Source organism: Salvelinus fontinalis, chromosome 15 (genome assembly GCF_029448725.1).
Source record: "Salvelinus fontinalis isolate EN_2023a chromosome 15, ASM2944872v1, whole genome shotgun sequence".
NCBI lineage: Eukaryota > Metazoa > Chordata > Actinopteri > Salmoniformes > Salmonidae > Salvelinus > Salvelinus fontinalis.
The window spans coordinates 13,946,074-13,963,138 of NC_074679.1; the positions used below are offsets into that span (position 1 = coordinate 13,946,074).

At 44.4% G+C, this 17,065-nt stretch overlaps 1 protein-coding gene across 5 annotated transcripts in view; it reads left to right on the forward strand.

Moving 5' to 3' along the window:
* The window catches only part of LOC129811447 (protein quaking-A), a 125,353-nt gene that overhangs the window by 73,378 nt on the left and 34,910 nt on the right, over nucleotides 1-17,065 (forward strand). For all 5 annotated transcript variants that reach the window (XM_055862748.1, XM_055862751.1, XM_055862750.1 and 2 more), the window contains exon 4: nucleotides 7,795-7,938. In XM_055862748.1, coding sequence (XP_055718723.1) covers nucleotides 7,795-7,938 — 144 coding nt within the window. The remainder of the gene's footprint in view (nucleotides 1-7,794; nucleotides 7,939-17,065) is intronic.

Sequence of the window (17,065 nt, forward strand, 5' to 3'; positions counted from 1 at the left end):
GTAGTAAAAAGCCTATTTAGATTTCTTACTCCGCGTGGAGAAGTAAACATTTTACTATAGCCCAACCAGCTATCAGTTTAATATACAAACATAACCTACATAAAACGTAAGAAAGCCATGACTCTGTTCTGGAAAGGCTGCTCAGTGGGAAGTGACCTCTGAAGTGACAGTGGTAAGCCTGGGCCAAGGGCTCTTTTCTGGGCTTGGCCGCGGTGATGTGTTGATTTCTGAAAGGTCACCGACGTCACGGCGGTGGCAGTCAAAGATGGCTGCCTGCATCATCTCAGAATCCCTAGATATACGGCGGCAACCCAACTAGCAGAAGGGTCAAACATAACATTGGACTGATCATTGGTAGCATATAGTGGTTACTTGTATGTAGTTCTGATCTATCCACAGTGGAATCTGTCACGTTTCCTCTGTATAGATATTTCAGAGATTACATTTTTAAAGCAAATGCCAGTCATTTCTATGACGCCTTTCAAAACATATGCAGGTGCTTTGACAATGCGACAACACATTATTTTAAAGACAGACATGCTCATTTACTTTTTAGTCATTTAGCAGACGCTCTTTACAGAGAGACTTACAGGAGCAATTAGGGTTAGGTGCCTTGCTCAAGGGTAGATAAACCGATTCTTCCACCTAGTCATATTAGGGATTCAAACCAGCAACCTTTTGGTTACTGGCCCAACGTTCTTAACCGCTAGGCTACCTGCGGTTCGGTTCCTCTCCCCCCTCAGTCTAGTTAATTTGTCAGGCAGCAGATATTCATACCGGTGTATTTGCACAAGTAAGGTGGGAGAAATGTACGTTATCCCCTCCACGAGGGACCCTCCCCCGCCTGGAAAGAGGCAGCGGCAGAAAGCATCGACGGCAGAAAGCCCAAGGATTCTCACCGGAGCCTCAATCCTAGAAGCGCCGCTTTCTAGCTCCAGGGGTGGGTTCTCTTTCTATACCACCACCGTCATTCTTGGCTTATTTTTTTGTATTTCTCTTCATCTCCTTTGGAGTTTGTTCATTATCACAGCACTGGTTAGTTTTTTGCTTGTTCCATCTTTTAGAATTAGATTAAGTGGGCGTTAGGTTTCATATACCTCATTTAGAAGCATGGCTCGCCCCGAAGCTCTTCTCGGCTCATTTATTTGATCTCTGATTACTTTTATAATCTTAAGGCTTGATGACCCAGGGTATCTTATTTTCCTTCATGTGTCTCTCTATGGCCCTGAGACCTGTCCAACGCTCTCTGCAATTATAGGCCTATAAACGGACCAGCAGTTTTAACTGCTTCTAATAAATACGAGTCTGAAAAATACGATGCTTTTAAGAGCATGTCATATAAAAAGGGGAATAACAAAAGATAAAAAAATATAGATTGTGCCACCTCGTGTAAGGTTCAAAGGCAAAAATGTACGGGCTCAAACGGACTGAGAATGGGGTAGGTATGGGAGGCGGTGGGGGCATTACTGCATATAAGAATGGGTTCTCAATCAACTTACCTGGTAAAATAAGTGTTAAAACTTCTTATGGCTGAAATCCCGTTAACAGGATCGATTTGACAACAGCCAGTGAAAGTGCAGGGTGCCAAATTCAAACAGAAATCTCACAATTAAAATTCCTCAAACATACAAGTATTATACACCATTTTAAAGATAAACTTGTTGTTAATCCCACCACAGTGTCCGATTTCAAAAAGGCTTTACAACAAAAGCATACCATGCGATTATGTTAGGTCAGCGACAAGTCACAGAAAAACACAGTCATTTTTCCAGCCAAAGAGAGGAGTCACAAAAAGCAGAAATAGAGATAAAATTAATCACTAACCTTTGATGATCTTCATCAGATGACACTCATAGGACTCATACAGATAGCAGCCATGTTGTGGAGTCAACAGAAGTCAGAAATAGCATTATAAATATTCACTTACCTTTGATGATCTTCATCGGAATGCACTCCCAGGAATCCCAGTTCCACAATAAATGTTTGTTTTGTTCGATAAAGTCCATAATTTATGTCCAAATACCTCCTTTTTGTTTGCGTGTTTAGTTCACAAATCCAAATTTATGAGGCGCAGGCACTTAGTCCAGACGAAAATTCAAAAAGTTCCATTACAGTTTGTAGAAACATGTCAAACGATGTATAGAATCAATCTTTAGGATGTTTTTATCATAAATCTTCAATACTACTCCAACCGAACGATTCCGTTGTCTTTAGAAATCGAAAATGAACGCAGCTCACTCTCACGGCTGCGCGCATGACTTAGCTCATGGCGTTCTGCCAGACCTCTTAGTCAAACAGCTCTTATTCGCTCCCCCTTCACAGTAGAAGCCCGAAACAAGGTTCTAAAGACTGTTGACATCTAATGGAAGCTTTAGGAAGTGCAATCGGATCTTGGATAGGCAAATGCTTAACCTACAAACCTCAGATTTCCCACTTCCTGGTTTGATTTTTTCTCACGTTTTTGCCTGCCATATGAGTTCTGTTATACTCACAGACATCATTCAAACAGTTTTAGAAACTTTAGAGTGTTTTCTATCCACATATACTAATAATATGCATATCTTAGCTTCTGGGCCTGAGTAGCAGGCAGTTTACTCTGTGCACCTTATTCATCCAAGCTACTCAATAATGCCCCCCAGCCAGAAGAAGTTAAATGGACAAATATGAAGAAATTAAACTTCCACCTATCATTGTCACCCCCAGCACTGAAGCCAACAGTGACCTAACCAGGAACCTCTGTCTCTCTTCCTCACCTCGGTCAGTCAGTCTGTCTGTAGTTTCCCCTCACTGAACCTCCTTGTGTTCTCCCAGACTTCCCTGCAAGAGAGGAGTAGCAGGGGGATAATGCAGTATTTTTATTCAGGAGCCACTGTTTTTCAGCTCTCAATAATTCAGTTTTCAGCTCCCTACAGGGGCTTGCCCAGCCCGCCGGTGGCTGGAGCAGTGGAGCAAGGGGGGGTAGAGGAAGAGGGGGAGGCATGTGATAAATGGACTCCCCAGTATGGAGAACTAGGCAGACGGTGGGGGGAGGGGTTGACGTGAGACAAATGGAGGTAGAGTCGTGGCTGCAGGTGACGCCGCTGGGCTGTTGGTGGCATGTGGTCTCTGTGGCTTATTTAAGGAACTCCGGTTCTGGTGGATGCCTGTGTCACAGGTACTGTGTGTAACCTTGAATGAGAGGTGTCTTATGGAATACATAGACTCTGGCTATACACATAGGGCAGCATCTATTTAAAGGTGTTCAAGCAACTACTAAGTAAAAGATCACTAAAATAGAGTTCAGTCAATTTGAAGTGTGACCCAACTAGACAAAAATTCAGAGTCTGCACATGTTGACCTCGGATGGTCTTAGAAAGAAGACTGATTTAGGTAATTACTCACTTGATTGCGTTCCCTTTTAAAAAAAGGTCCCGGCTAAGTTTAACGCCCGTTCTCAATAACAAGGCACCTCCTATAGTGTGAACAGTCAGTCATCTTAAGTCACCACTCTGTTCCCTCCACGTCACCATCATTGATGTGGCAGTGCAGATGGAATAGGAACAGACAGGGAAGACAAACACACGATAATAACCTGTCCCTGGGATGATGCTTTGTCCTCTGATCAAATGAGGCCTAAATCGAGGAGGGACTCCTCAGGAAATACACACTGGAGACCATGTGTTCACACTACTACGATCACAGCCCAACTCCTAAAGAACTCCTCCTTTGAAGGTGCTTATAAAAATGGCAGATCTTTCTGTGTAAATAATAAAACAAAAAAATGGATTTCAGGGCTTAGTTTGTAGTTTTTTCTAACCAGGTCTTCACGGCAATGGCCTTTCTGTGTGCAGGCAAGTCTCTGCTGAATCTGCAAGGGAAGTGTTCCATCCAAGGGGGATGAACCGTCAGTGCAAAAGGCCCAGAATTTCAACAACTTGCACCAGCTCTGACTCTGGTTCAGCTCTCTAGATTTAATGCTCAAACCATTAACTGTATTTGGCAATTGATAGGTTGAAGTCTGACTGCACATTTGACACAAGCTTTTACATTTTAGTAATTTAGCGAACACTCTTATCCAGCGCCACTTAGTACATTCATCTCAAGATAGCTAGGTGCAACAACAACATGTCATAGTTAAATACATTTTCCCTCAAAGTAGATATCAGCAAAGTTGGGAACTACCAAAGGGTGAGGATGAGGTTGATTTGGGATTATTTAAGATAACATCTGAAACCCTTTTCAAAGAGTTTCGGGAAGATGGCCAAGGGACTCTGCGGTCTTAGCTTCAGGGGGAAGCTGGGGGGCACCAGTAGTGCAAGTATGTGGTGTAGTCACAGACCCTCTCCATGTCACCTGGTAGGAACAGCCTGCCAGATGGGATGCAATCCAATAGTGTGCAGAGCCTGAGATGCCCAGCCCTTAAAGGGTGGAGAGGAGGATCTGATGGTTCAGAGTGTTGGCTTCTTGAGAAGGGGAGCAACTCGGGCCATTTTGAAATCAGAGGTGAGACAGCCAGTGGTCAGGGATGAGTTGACGAGGGAAGAATGGGAGAAGGTCTCCAGAGATGGTCTGGAAAAGAGGGGACTGGGTTGAGCGGGCAGGTTTGTTGGGTGGCCGAACCTCAGGAGTCGCATAATTTCTTCTGGAGAGAGGGGAAAAAGAGGTCAAGGGTAGTTCCGATGTGAGTGTGATCAGTTGACTCCATAGGCTGAGTGGATGTCGTCAACCTTTTCAGTGGTTGACAAAATCGTCCGCGTAGATGGAGGAGGGGGTTGAGGATTAAGGAAGGAAGAGAATGTCTAACAGCGTGAGAGGCAGAAGGTTGTCATTTAGAGTGATAAAGTAGCTTTAGCAGCCGATACAAAGAAAGAGAAGGTAGAGCGGAGGAAGTGAAAGGATGATAGGTCCTCCGGAAATGTAGTATTCCTGCATTGTTGCTCAGCTGCCCGCAGTCCTGTTCTCTAAGCTTGCACTGAGGCACTCAGCCACAGAGCAAGAGGGGAGGGCCAAGCCGTCCTGGAGGAAAGGGGATGCAGAAAGGGAGGAGAATGGGATCGAAGAGGCAGAAATCAGTAGACCGGAGGGAGAAGGATTTATCAGAAGGTAAAGATGATTGGCTAGAAGAGGAGAGAGTAGTGGGAGAGAGAGAGTGAGCGAAGATTGCGACGGCGCATTGCCATCTGGGTAGGGGCTAAGTGGCTAGGGTTGGAGGAAATGGGAGACCGAAAAATAAACATTAGGGATCAGAGACCTGGAGGGGCGTTGCAGTAGTAGGAGAGCAGCCTCTAGTAAAGATGAGTGGGAAGTGCTTGGATTGTCTTTCAGCGTTTTAGAGGTGATATGTCTTGATTTAACCAATGATAAATCTTTTAGACTAACGGGAAAAGCATAAAAGTCTACAGATAGTTCCTCTCGTGCTCTTCTTGGAATAGATGGAGGTGGAATCCAGAGATGCTTGGACATGGCAAGAGCATTTGGGAATGTTGGGATATAATGTAATATCCCTTAGAATTTTAGTTCCCCCTTTAGTTCATTCTGACAGGTGTTTAAGAGAACTCCGTAAACTTAAGTATAGCTCCTTTGTTCCGGGCATACCTAGCCTTACTTTACTTTGCCTGTCCTACAAGTCCCTTTTTAGCCTGGTGGCATTTGACTTAACATAGGCGATGAGTTTAAAACTTACAACTCAGATTTCCCACTTCCTGGTTGGAATTTTCTCAGGTTTTCACCTGCCATATGAGTTATGTTATACTCACAGACATCATTCAAACAGTTTTAGAAACTTCAGAGTGTTTTATATCCAAATCTACTAATAATATGCCTATATTAGCAACTGGGACTGAGTAGCAGGCAGTTTACTCTGGGCACGCATTTCATCCAAAAGTGAAAATTCTGCCCCCTATCAATAACAAGTTAAGTCCATCACCCGTTGGCTAAGAGGCGCTATTCAGGAACCCTTGGGAACCGGGCGAGCTAGAGGGACAGCTGGCTACAACAGTCGCTTAATGGTGAAATATGCATTCCGACCCCGTGTTGCTATAAATAGTATTTTTCGATTCGCCCAGGTTCATCCTAGTGCCAGCTGACCACACCAGCTACTCCTGTCGAGGGCTATGGAACTTTAGTCTTCCAATAAAACAAACCAGAAGGGATGAGTCAAATTAAACTGGACGTGTGGTGTCTTCCGTGTTAAGAGCATAACCTTGGTCGAGGATTTATTGAGCTCAAGCTTAAACGGGAGGTTCAGTGCGCCACACAAGCAAGTCATTGCCTTTATAGATGTTCTCATAACGTTCATTTCTTGGCGGCATGTCTCTCAGCCGGTTTCAGATGTCAGTAAACACAATTCGGTCTCTCTTCAAAGGCCTTCCCAGCCCCCTCCTTCCCAGCATGCCCTGCGGTTGCACCAGGCCCCTGCGTCCCACCACTCCTCCCCCTGTTTGTCATGTTGTCACTTTCTCTCTCATAGGACGCTGTGTGACCTTGTTCACTGCCAGCCACGGTGGGTAAGTGGCGCTCCGCCCCACTCCTAGCCTTACCCCTTCTTGAGGCAGGACTGTGAATCCTCAGCCCCCACAGTGCTGGAGATGTCTCTCTGTTTAGTGTTCATTCACTCCCCATCTTCTCTCTCTCTCGTCTCTCTCCCGTAGTCACACACACACACACACACACACACACACACACACACACACACACACACACACACACACACACACACACACACACACACACACACACACACACACACACACCTAAAATTGACAGTTAGCCCCTGTTCATCCCTCCACAAACTGTTGACTCACCATTACCATGCCTCATCAATAGGCCAAAAGCAAACAGCCCATTTGTGAAATAATTTTGTCTTCTGCCAGTTAAAAGCCCTGCTCCCGCTGTGGAAGAGGTAAACACGAGAGAGGAATATCAAACTTAATTCTCTGTGTTAGTGTGAGACGGCGGAGTGTGGCAAAGACCCGTATCATGGCAACAGCCCGCTCTCGGCAGAGGAGGCAGGTTACCGACGGCTTGGCGCGGTGTATTAGTAAACGCTCATAGTCACAAAGGCTTAGAGGAAATGGTGAGCTGAGACCTCACACCCACACAACGGTAAGCTGTTATGCCGGTGTGACCCAAAGCTCTTTGTGCGGTGCAGCGCTGTCAGCAAACGTCTCAAAAGAAGACAGGTAAATTGAGAGAGCAAGTCAGAATTGAGTGAATTTATTTTATTTAAGTTAGGTATGAGGAGGTTTTCAAAACCTGGGTGTGAAGACTTTCATATGAATTTACCTCTTCCATCCATTTCCCCATCGCTGTCTCGTCAGTCCAACACCGGGCCGCATTGTGTTCAGATTGAAATGGCCCTCTTAAGCTTCCACGCGACTTGCTCGTCAGTTTGTGAATAAAGCCTGTCCTTCCTTTTCAAGGAGCACCACTCACAACTTAACACCTCGAAGTGCTTCGCGTCCCCCTTTTCAGAGTAAGGTAAATGGCTCTCTCAGGGGCCCATTGTTACCTGGGCACAATTGTCCTGTCACACACCCACCCACCATGTCAATGTGTCGACAGCACTGTAGGTCTCCTCTGAGAAGGTTAGTCAGATTGAAAAGCCTGCAGGCCTCTGATATACATACATATTCTCCTCAGATGTTTAGTTGCTATAGGGATAGCTGTCAACCTTTTGATGTGGGGCTCTAATAAAGGCAGTATGTCCTTTCAAAGTTGAAGCTCCATTTCTAAAGGGTCTTGGCCTGTCACCGCTGCCCCCCATCCACTCTAATCTCTCTCTATTCTCTCCCTCTCGCTTCTCTTCTTTCACAGGAGGAGCAGAACAGAGGCAAGCCCAACTGGGAACATCTGAACGAGGAACTGCACGTCCTGATCACGGTGGAGGACACACAGAAGCGCTCCGAGATCAAGATGAAAAGAGCCTTAGAGGAGGTCAAGAAGCTCCTGGTGCCCGCGGTGAGTAATACTGCCACGAGGGTTAGTCAGTTTGGTGCCCGCGGTGAGTAATACTGAGGGTTCGTCAGTTTGGTGCCCGCGGTGAGTAGTACTGACATGAGGGTTAGTCAGTTTGGTGCCCGCGGTGAGTAGTACTGAGGGTTAGTCAGTTTGGTGCCCGCGGTGAGTAGTACTGACATGAGGTTTAGTCAGTTTCGTGCCCGCGGTGAGTAATACTGACATGAGGTTTAGTCAGTTTGGTGCCCGCGGTGAGTAGTACTGACATGAGGTTTAGTCAGTTTCGTGCCCGCGGTGAGTAATACTGACATGAGGTTTAGTCAGTTTGGTGCCCGCGGTGAGTAATACTGACATGAGGGTTAGTCAGTTTGGTGCCCGCGGTGAGTAGTACTGCCATGAGGGTTAGTCAGTTTGGTGCCCGCGGTGAGTAGTACTGCCATGAGGGTTAGTCAGTTTGGTGCCCGCGGTGAGTAGTACTGCCATGAGGGTTAGTCAGTTTGGTGCCCGCGGTGAGTAGTACTGCCATGAGGGTTAGTCAGTTTGGTGCCCGCGGTGAGTAGTACTGCCATGAGGGTTAGTCAGTTTGGTGCCCGCGGTGAGTAGTACTGCCATGAGGGTTAGTCAGTTTGGTGCCCGCGGTGAGTAGTACTGCCATGAGGGTTAGTCAGTTTGGTGCCCGCGGTGAGTAGTACTGCCATGAGGGTTAGTCAGTTTGGTGCCCGCGGTGAGTAATACTGCCATGAGGGTTAGTCAGTTTGGTGCCCGCGGTGAGTAATACTGCCACGAGGGTTAGTCAGTTTGAAGAAGAGACAGACACACACTGCTCCTAATCTGCAGCTTTTCTGGGTATTTTGTATTTTATCTAGGCATATTAAAACACTTTTGTGTTTTCCGATCATGAGAATCATCCGATCTATCATCTGTCGATTTACAAATAAGATTATACATACGAGTATGGCCAGGTCAGCAGTCCCCTAGTCTGTTAGTGGGGGAGCTTTAAACATGAACACAAGTAGGCTATCACAATAAGGACATTTCAGTTTGTTCTGTTTTCCTGGATAAAGGACTGGAACAGGGTGTGTCACTTTTAGAAACAGACAGCAGTATGCATCCTGTGAGACTGTTCTCTCCATATTTCACTTCCTCACATGATGTCGGAGAAGGCCATCAGGAGCCCGGTTGCCCGCGGCGAACAGACCGGCCGGACAGCTGTACCTCCGGATCCCCTGTCAGGAAGCGAGTTGGAGTGGGTATCTGACCCGCGGAAACGGGGCCAAGGCTCTGCAGGCCAAGCAGCCCCGTTTTGTAATCGGGTTTATTTCAGGGGACATCACGGGTCCATCACGTCACCACACGGGGCCCCCCGGCAAGGTTTGGTTCCACTCTCTCCCAGAGGCCTGGCGTCACTTGAATCTCTTCAATCCAATGGCTACAAAGAGAGTAGCTTCAGATCAACTCCTTTCTCCTTTGTTTTGAGATGAATCCTCAACCCTTCAACTCTTCCGCTTTGTTGCCGTTTCTGAGCGAGGGACAATTTCAACCTCTCTCACGGAGTACGACACCAGAGGCTGAAGCAGCGATGGCGGCGAGTGACTGTGCTGACTGTGTGGGTGACGCAGCGTGAGTCACTGTCAGCCAGGGTGGGGGGAGATGAACAAACATGCATGTACACCCAGCTCATCCCTCACTTCCCCTCTGAAGTCATCAGCTGCAAAGAGCCACGCTTATAGTCAAGCTGAGTGTCCCCAGAAATAGAATTTCTCATAAATATATCTTACATTATGCTCTCATGTGTAAGCTCACCTTGTGATGTCAAGTGAGGAGAGTAGTACTGACAGTAGCAGGTTTTCCCTCTACCTTTTACCACAGGAAAGTTTAGTTAATGATCCATTCTAGTAAATTCCAAAGTAATTTCCCTATTATACAACCCTCACTGGCTTGGTGGCAGTTCGTATCAGCACAGTGACAAGCTCCTTTCATTTCCACGTAGGGCTAAAAATACTGTTGAGAAGCTGCCGTGAAGCTGCTGTGCCTAGTTTGTTGGCTGAGTGCAGTATTTCAGTATTTCCGCTATTACTTGTAATAGTCCTGTGTGGCTTCCCAGAATGGCGGCTCATTGGGGTTTATCTCCCCATGAAGTCCTCCAGGGGCTCTCCTCTCTCTAGTGTTGTCATTGTCACCGTGGGTGGGTGGGCAGCCCGGGCTGGAAAGTAATGCCCTTTATCATGCTAAACTAAATTGGATTAAAGCTGTGGCTATGTCTACCCGGCAACGCACTTTTTAATGAAGGGCATCTTCTCTGCATTTGGCAGCGTGAAATTGTCTTTATTAAATCGCTCGGGGAAACAAATGAGGTCACCGGTTTCTTCAACTTCCTCTTTCAAGGAAATTCTTTACGGTCCCCATCAGGCTGGGCTGGGGTTGTTGTCTTGGGAGAAGGATGAGACGCTGACTAAAGTTGTCTGTTTGGCCTTGAGGCAATAGCTATTTCAGCCTTGTCTTATAACAAAAACTGACATCCTTGTGCTGAAATAAGTAAGACTGATTTCTGATGGCATTTAGAAATTGAAATGGGAGCCTCTGCTAGTTGATTTATGTGTTGGCTGATATTGAAACAGGCGTTGTGGGTGTGTGACTCTTATGTCCCACCCCTTCTCTAGATCACCCCCCACCCCACGAGCCAGAGAGCTTGACTGACTGCAAGGAGAGGGTGCTGATGGGAAGTGGCAAAGGTTCAGCTATTCCCGCCTCGCGGCAGCTCCTGATCCCGTGAACTTTTCAACTCCCGACAAAGTCGGAGTAGAGGGAGAGATGAGAGGCGAGAAATGACGGGAGGGGGGAGTTTGATTGAGCTGCTCTTTCATGTGTGGCTTTATACCGCTGATCCAGCCCCTCTTCACACCCCCTCCTCTCTTCCCTCAGCCCCACTGCCACCCGCCTCAGCATGCTGCTGGTGTGTGCCACAGGGCCTCTCTCCTGTCATGTCTACTGGGTAATAAGGCCCTGAACACTGCCTCCAGCATAGCCCTGCTGCACTCTGGCTAACCCTGCAGAGCACCTGCACTAACCCCCAGTGGCACCCCTAGTCTATGTGATTGGAACCAGGTAGTCTATGTGATTGGAACCAGGTAGTCTATGTGATTGGAACCAGGTAGCCTATGTGATTGGAACCAGGTAGTCTATGTGATTGGAACCAGGTAGCCTATGTGATTGGGACCAGGTAGTCTATGTGATTGGGACCAGGTAGTCTATGTGATTGGAACCAGGTAGTCTATGTGATTGGGACCAGGTAGTCTATGTGATTGGAACCAGGTAGTCTATGTGATTGGAACCAGGTAGCCTATGTGATTGGAACCAGGTAGTCTATGTGATTGGAACCAGGTAGCCTATGTGATTGGGACCAGGTAGTCTATGTGATTGGGACCAGGTAGTCTATGTGATTGGAACCAGGTAGTCTATGTGATTGGGACCAGGTAGTCTATGTGATTGGAACCAGGTAGTCTATGTGATTGGAACCAGGTAGTCTATGTGATTGGAACCAGGTATCCTATGTGATTGGAACCAGGTATCCTATGTGATTGGAACCAGGTATCCTATGTGATTGGAACCAGGTAGTCTATGTGATTGGAACTAGGTAGTCTATGTGATTGGGACCAGGTAGTCTATGTGATTGGAACCAGGTAGTCTATGTGATTGGGACCAGGTAGTCTATGTGATTGGGACCAGGTAGTCTATGTGATTGGAACCAGGTAGTCTATGTGATTGGAACCAGGTAGTCTATGTGATTGGAACCAGGTAGCCTATGTGATTGGAACCAGGTAGCCTATGTGATTGAAACCAGGTAGTCTATGTGATTGAAACCAGGTAGTCTATGTGATTGGGACCAGGTAGTCTATGTGATTGGAACCAGGTAGTCTATGTGATTGGGACCAGGTAGTCTATGTGATTGGAACCAGGTAGTCTATGTGATTGGAACCAGGTAGTCTATGTGATTGGAACCAGGTAGCCTATGTGATTGGAACCAGGTAGTCTATGTGATTGGAACCAGGTAGTCTATGTGATTGGAACCAGGTAGCCTATGTGATTGGAACCAGGTAGTCTATGTGATTGGAACCAGGTAGTCTATGTGATTGGAACCAGGTAGTCTATGTGATTGGAACCAGGTAGTCTATGTGATTGGAACCAGGTAGCCTATGTGATTGGAACCAGGTAGCCTATGTGATTGGGACCAGGTAGCCTATGTGATTGGGACCAGGTAGCCTATTTGATCCTCCTGTTCCCAGCGACAGAGTAATGGATTCATTGGCACTCGGATGAGGGTTGGTGTGATTACCTCATAGCAGGCAGGAGATCATCATAACATCAGTGTCACCCAAAAGTGATATCAGAGAGGGAAACCGATTTTCAATTCGCTGAGGAGAACACGTATATCGGTCTTTGGCAGGGTAAACACAGGGCCCTCAATCAAATCCAGTCCAGTCTAATTAGGTTGCACTTCCACACAATGTGTTGGTTTGATACAAAAGCATTGTAAAGAATTAATTGGCATTTAAAAAAATATATATTTATATATTTTTTTTTTTAAGCGTTTCTTGCGGATCAGGCTTAGAACATTATGGCCCACTGGCTGCCAGCTTGTCATGTTCAGGCTGATAAAGATGTATAGCGAGACTTCAGTGTGCATTTAATTTAATGGAAGTGTGTCATTAGAATTCATCTTTTGTCTGGCACAGTTGTAAATGACTTGAATTCTCTGGGCTGGCAGGCTGTAATGAGGTATGTGTTGAGGTTGTAGTTCTCTGGGCTGGCAGTCTGTAATGAGGTATGTGTTGGGGTTGTAGTTCTCTGGGCTGGTAGGCTGTAATGAGGTATGTGTTGAGGTTGTAGTTCTCTGGGCTGGCAGGCTGTAATGAGGTATGTGTTGAGGTTGTAGTTCTCTGGGCTGGCAGGCTGTAATGAGGTATGTGTTGAGGTTGTAGTTCTCTGGGCTGGCAGGCTGTAATGAGGTATGTGTTGAGGTTGTAGTTCTCTGGGCTGGCAGGCTGTAATGAGGTATGTGTTGAGGTTGTAGTTCTCTGGGCTGGCAGGCTGTAATGAGGTATGTGTTGAGGTTGTAGTTCTCTGAGCTGGCAGGCTGTAATGAGGTATGTGTTGAGGTTGTAGTTCTCTAGGCTGGCAGGCTGTAATGAGGTATGTGTTGAGGTTGTAGTTCTCTGAGCTGGCAGGCTGTAATGAGGTATGTGTTGAGGTTGTAGTTCTCTGAGCTGGCAGGCTGTAATGAGGTATGTGTTGAGGTTGTAGTTCTCTAGGCTGGCAGGCTGTAATGAGGTATGTGTTGAGGTTGTAGTTCTCTGGGCTGGCAGGCTGTAATGAGGTATGTGTTGAGGTTGTAGTTCTCTGGGCTGGCAGGCTGTAATGAGGTATAAAATCTTTTGACGTGTATATGTGTGTGTATATATATAGATGATGTTGACCGATTTTTATGATTTTTCAACACCAATACCGATTAATCTGACAATTTTTTGTGTATGTGTGTAATATTGACAATTACAACAATACTGAATGAACACTTTTATTTGAACTTAATATAATACATAAATAAAATCAGTTGAGTTTCAAATATATAATGAAGCATGTTCAATTTGGTTTAAATAATGCAAAAACACAGTGTTGGAGAAGAAAGTAAAAGTGCAGTATGTGCCATGTAAGAAAGCTAAGGTTTAAGTTCCTTGCTCAGAACATGAGAACATATGAAAGCTGGTGGTTCCTTTTAACATGAGTCTTCAATATTCCCAGATAAGAAGTTTTAGGTTGTCATTATTATAGAAATGATTACCTTTCGACTGTATTTCATATACCTTTGACTATTGGATGTTCTAATAGGCACTTTAGTATTGCCAGCCTAATCTCATGGGGTTGATACGCTTGAAGTCATAACCTGTCTAGGATCAGCGTGGCGCTAGCGGCACACCCCCCCCCCCCCCACTGAAAAACCAGTGCCGCGAAATTCAAAAAAAATATTTTTTTAAAATATTTAACTTTCACACATTAAAGTCCAATACAGCTAATGAAAGACACAGATCTTATGAATCCAGTCAACATTTCCGATTTTTAAAATGTTTTACAGGGAAGACACAATATGTAAAGATGTACATCTATTACCTAAAAACACATTAGCATAATCCACCATCTTTTATTTGTCCACCAACACCAGTAGCCATCACCAATTCGGCTAAACTAAGATATTTATAGCCCCTAACCAACAAAAAAACTCATTAGATGACAGTCTGATAACATATTTATGGTATGGGATAGGTTTTGTTAGAAAAAAGTGCATATTTCAGGTATATGGCATAGTTTACAATTGCACCCACCATCACAAATGGACTAGAATAATTACAATGAGCAACGTGTTTACCTAACTACTAATCATCAAACATTTCGTAAAAATACACAGCATACACGAATCGAAAGACACAGATCCTGTGAATACAGACAATATTTCAGATTTTCTAAGTGTCTTACAGCGAAAACACAATAAATCGTTATATTAGCTTAGCACATAGCAATTAGCAGCCCAGCATTGATTCTAGCCAAAGTGAGCGATAAAAGTCAACATCGCCAAAAGATATTAATTTTTTCACTAACCTTCTCAGAATTCTTCCGATGACACTCCTGTAACATCACATTACAACATGCATATACAGTTTGATCGAAAATGTTTATATTTAGCCACCAAAATCATGGTTAGACAATGTGAAATGTAACTCGGCTGGTCAGAATTTGTCCTTGCGCCACTTAGACAGTGATCTACTCTTATACATAAATACTCATAAACGTGACTAAAAAATATAGGGTGGACAGGGATTGATAGACAATTTAATTCTTAATACAATTGCGTTATTACATTTTTTAATTTATCCTTACTTTTCAATACAGTTTGCGCCAAGCGAAGCTACGTCAAAAAACATGGCGTCCTAAGCCACTAAAATGTTTCGACAGAAACACGATTTATCATAATAAAAATGTCCTACCTTGAGCTGTTCTTCCATCAGTATCTTGGGCAAAGGATCCTTTCTTGGGAGAAATCGTCTTTTGGTGGAAAGCTGTCCTCTTGCCATGTGGAAATGTCAACTACGTTCGGGATGAACTGAAAAGCGTGTCCAACTTTTCACATCGTTGCAAAAATAAATGTCCCAAAATCGCACTAAACGGATATAAATTGCTATAAAACGCTTTAAATTAACTACTTTGTGATGTTTGTAACTCCTATAACGAGTGAAAAGATGACCGGAGAAATATAACAGGCTAAACTAACGCTTGGAACAGGAGAGGGTCGGTGTCTTCCACGCGCGTTACGCAGCAAGAAAAGACTTGCTAGCTAAAGGTTTTTTTCATTTGTAGGGCCTGTGAACGAGCAATCGAGCCCGTTGGAATCGTCATCACGTAAAGGCATCCAGGGGAAGACGTAAGAAGTGTCCGTATAGTCATAGCAACGACAGTGCCCTTTTAACTGACTTCAGAAAAGTGCCCAACATTTCTCAAATCTGACTCCATGTCAGGGAAATTGCTGTAGAATGGGCTCTGTTCCACTTAGAGACAAAATTTCAACTCCTATAGAAACTATAGACTGTTTTCTATCCAATAATAATAATAATATGCATATTGTACGATCAAGGATTTTGTGGGAAGCCGTTTAAAAAATTAGCCACATTAGCATAAATAGTCTAAACAGCGCCCCCATCCCCAACAGGATAACAGAGCTGTGCATCAAGCATTGCTAAGAGCTGCTGGCAAACGCAGTAAAGTGCTGTTTGATTGAATGCTTACGAGACTGCTCTATCAAATATCAAATCATGAACTTAATTATAATATAATAAACACACAGAAGTACGAGCCTTTGGTCATTTAATATGGTAAAATCCGGAAACTATCATTTCGAAAACGAAACGTATATTCTTTCAGTGAAATATGGAACTGTTTCATATTTTATCAAACGGGTGGAAACCCTAAGTCTAAATATTGCTGTTACATTGCACAACCTTCAATGTTATGTCATAATTGTGTAAAATTCTGGCAAATTAATTACGGTCTTTGTTAAACTTCACAGAGTTTGCAACGAGCCAGGCGGCCCAAACTGCTGCTTATACCCTGACTCTGCTTGCACAGAACGCAAGAGAAGTGACAATTTCACTAGTTAATATTGCCTGCTAACATGCATTTCTTTTAACTAAATATACAGGTTTAAAAAAATATATACTTCTGTGTATTGATTTTAAGAAAGGCATTGATGTTTATGGTTATGTACATTTGTGCAACGATTGTGCTTTTTTCGCGAATGTGCTTTTGTTAAATCATAATTTATCATTCCATGATAAATTAACAGGCACCGCATTGATTATATGCAATGCAGAACAAGATAGTTAACCTAGTAATATCATCAACCATGTGTATTTAACTAGTGATTATGTGAAGAATGATTGTATTTTATAAGATAAGTTTAATGCTAAGTAGCAACTTAGCTTGGCTCCTTGCAGCCGCAAGGTCCTTCTGATGCTGCACTCGCGTAACAGGTGGTCAGCCTGCCACGCAGTCTCCTCATGGATTTCAATATAATCGGCCATAATCAGCGTCCAAAAAGACAATTACCGATTGTTATGAAACCTTGAAATCGGCCCTAATTAATCGGCCATGCCGTAGGTCGACCTCTAATATATATGTGTGTGTATCTCTCTGTCAGTATTAGCTATTATAGAAACCATTTCATTAACATACAATGCAGCAAGGTTTGTGTAGTGCTGTCATATAGAAATATATCCTATCGAGATACTTGGTCTCGTCTTGAAAAGGAGACGCTAGATGAGATACTTGGTCTAGTCTTGAAAAGGAGAAGCTAGATGAGATACTTGGTCTAGTCTTGAAAAGGAGAAGCTAGATGAGATACTTGGTCTAGTCTTGAAAAGGAGAATCTAGATGAGATACTTGGTCTCGTCTTGAAAAGGAGACGCTAGATGAAATACTTGGTCTAGTCTTGAAAAAGAGACGCTAGATGAAATACTTGGTCTAGTCTTGAAAAGGAGAATCTAGATGAGATACTTGGTCTCGTCTTGAAAAGGAGAATCTAGATGAG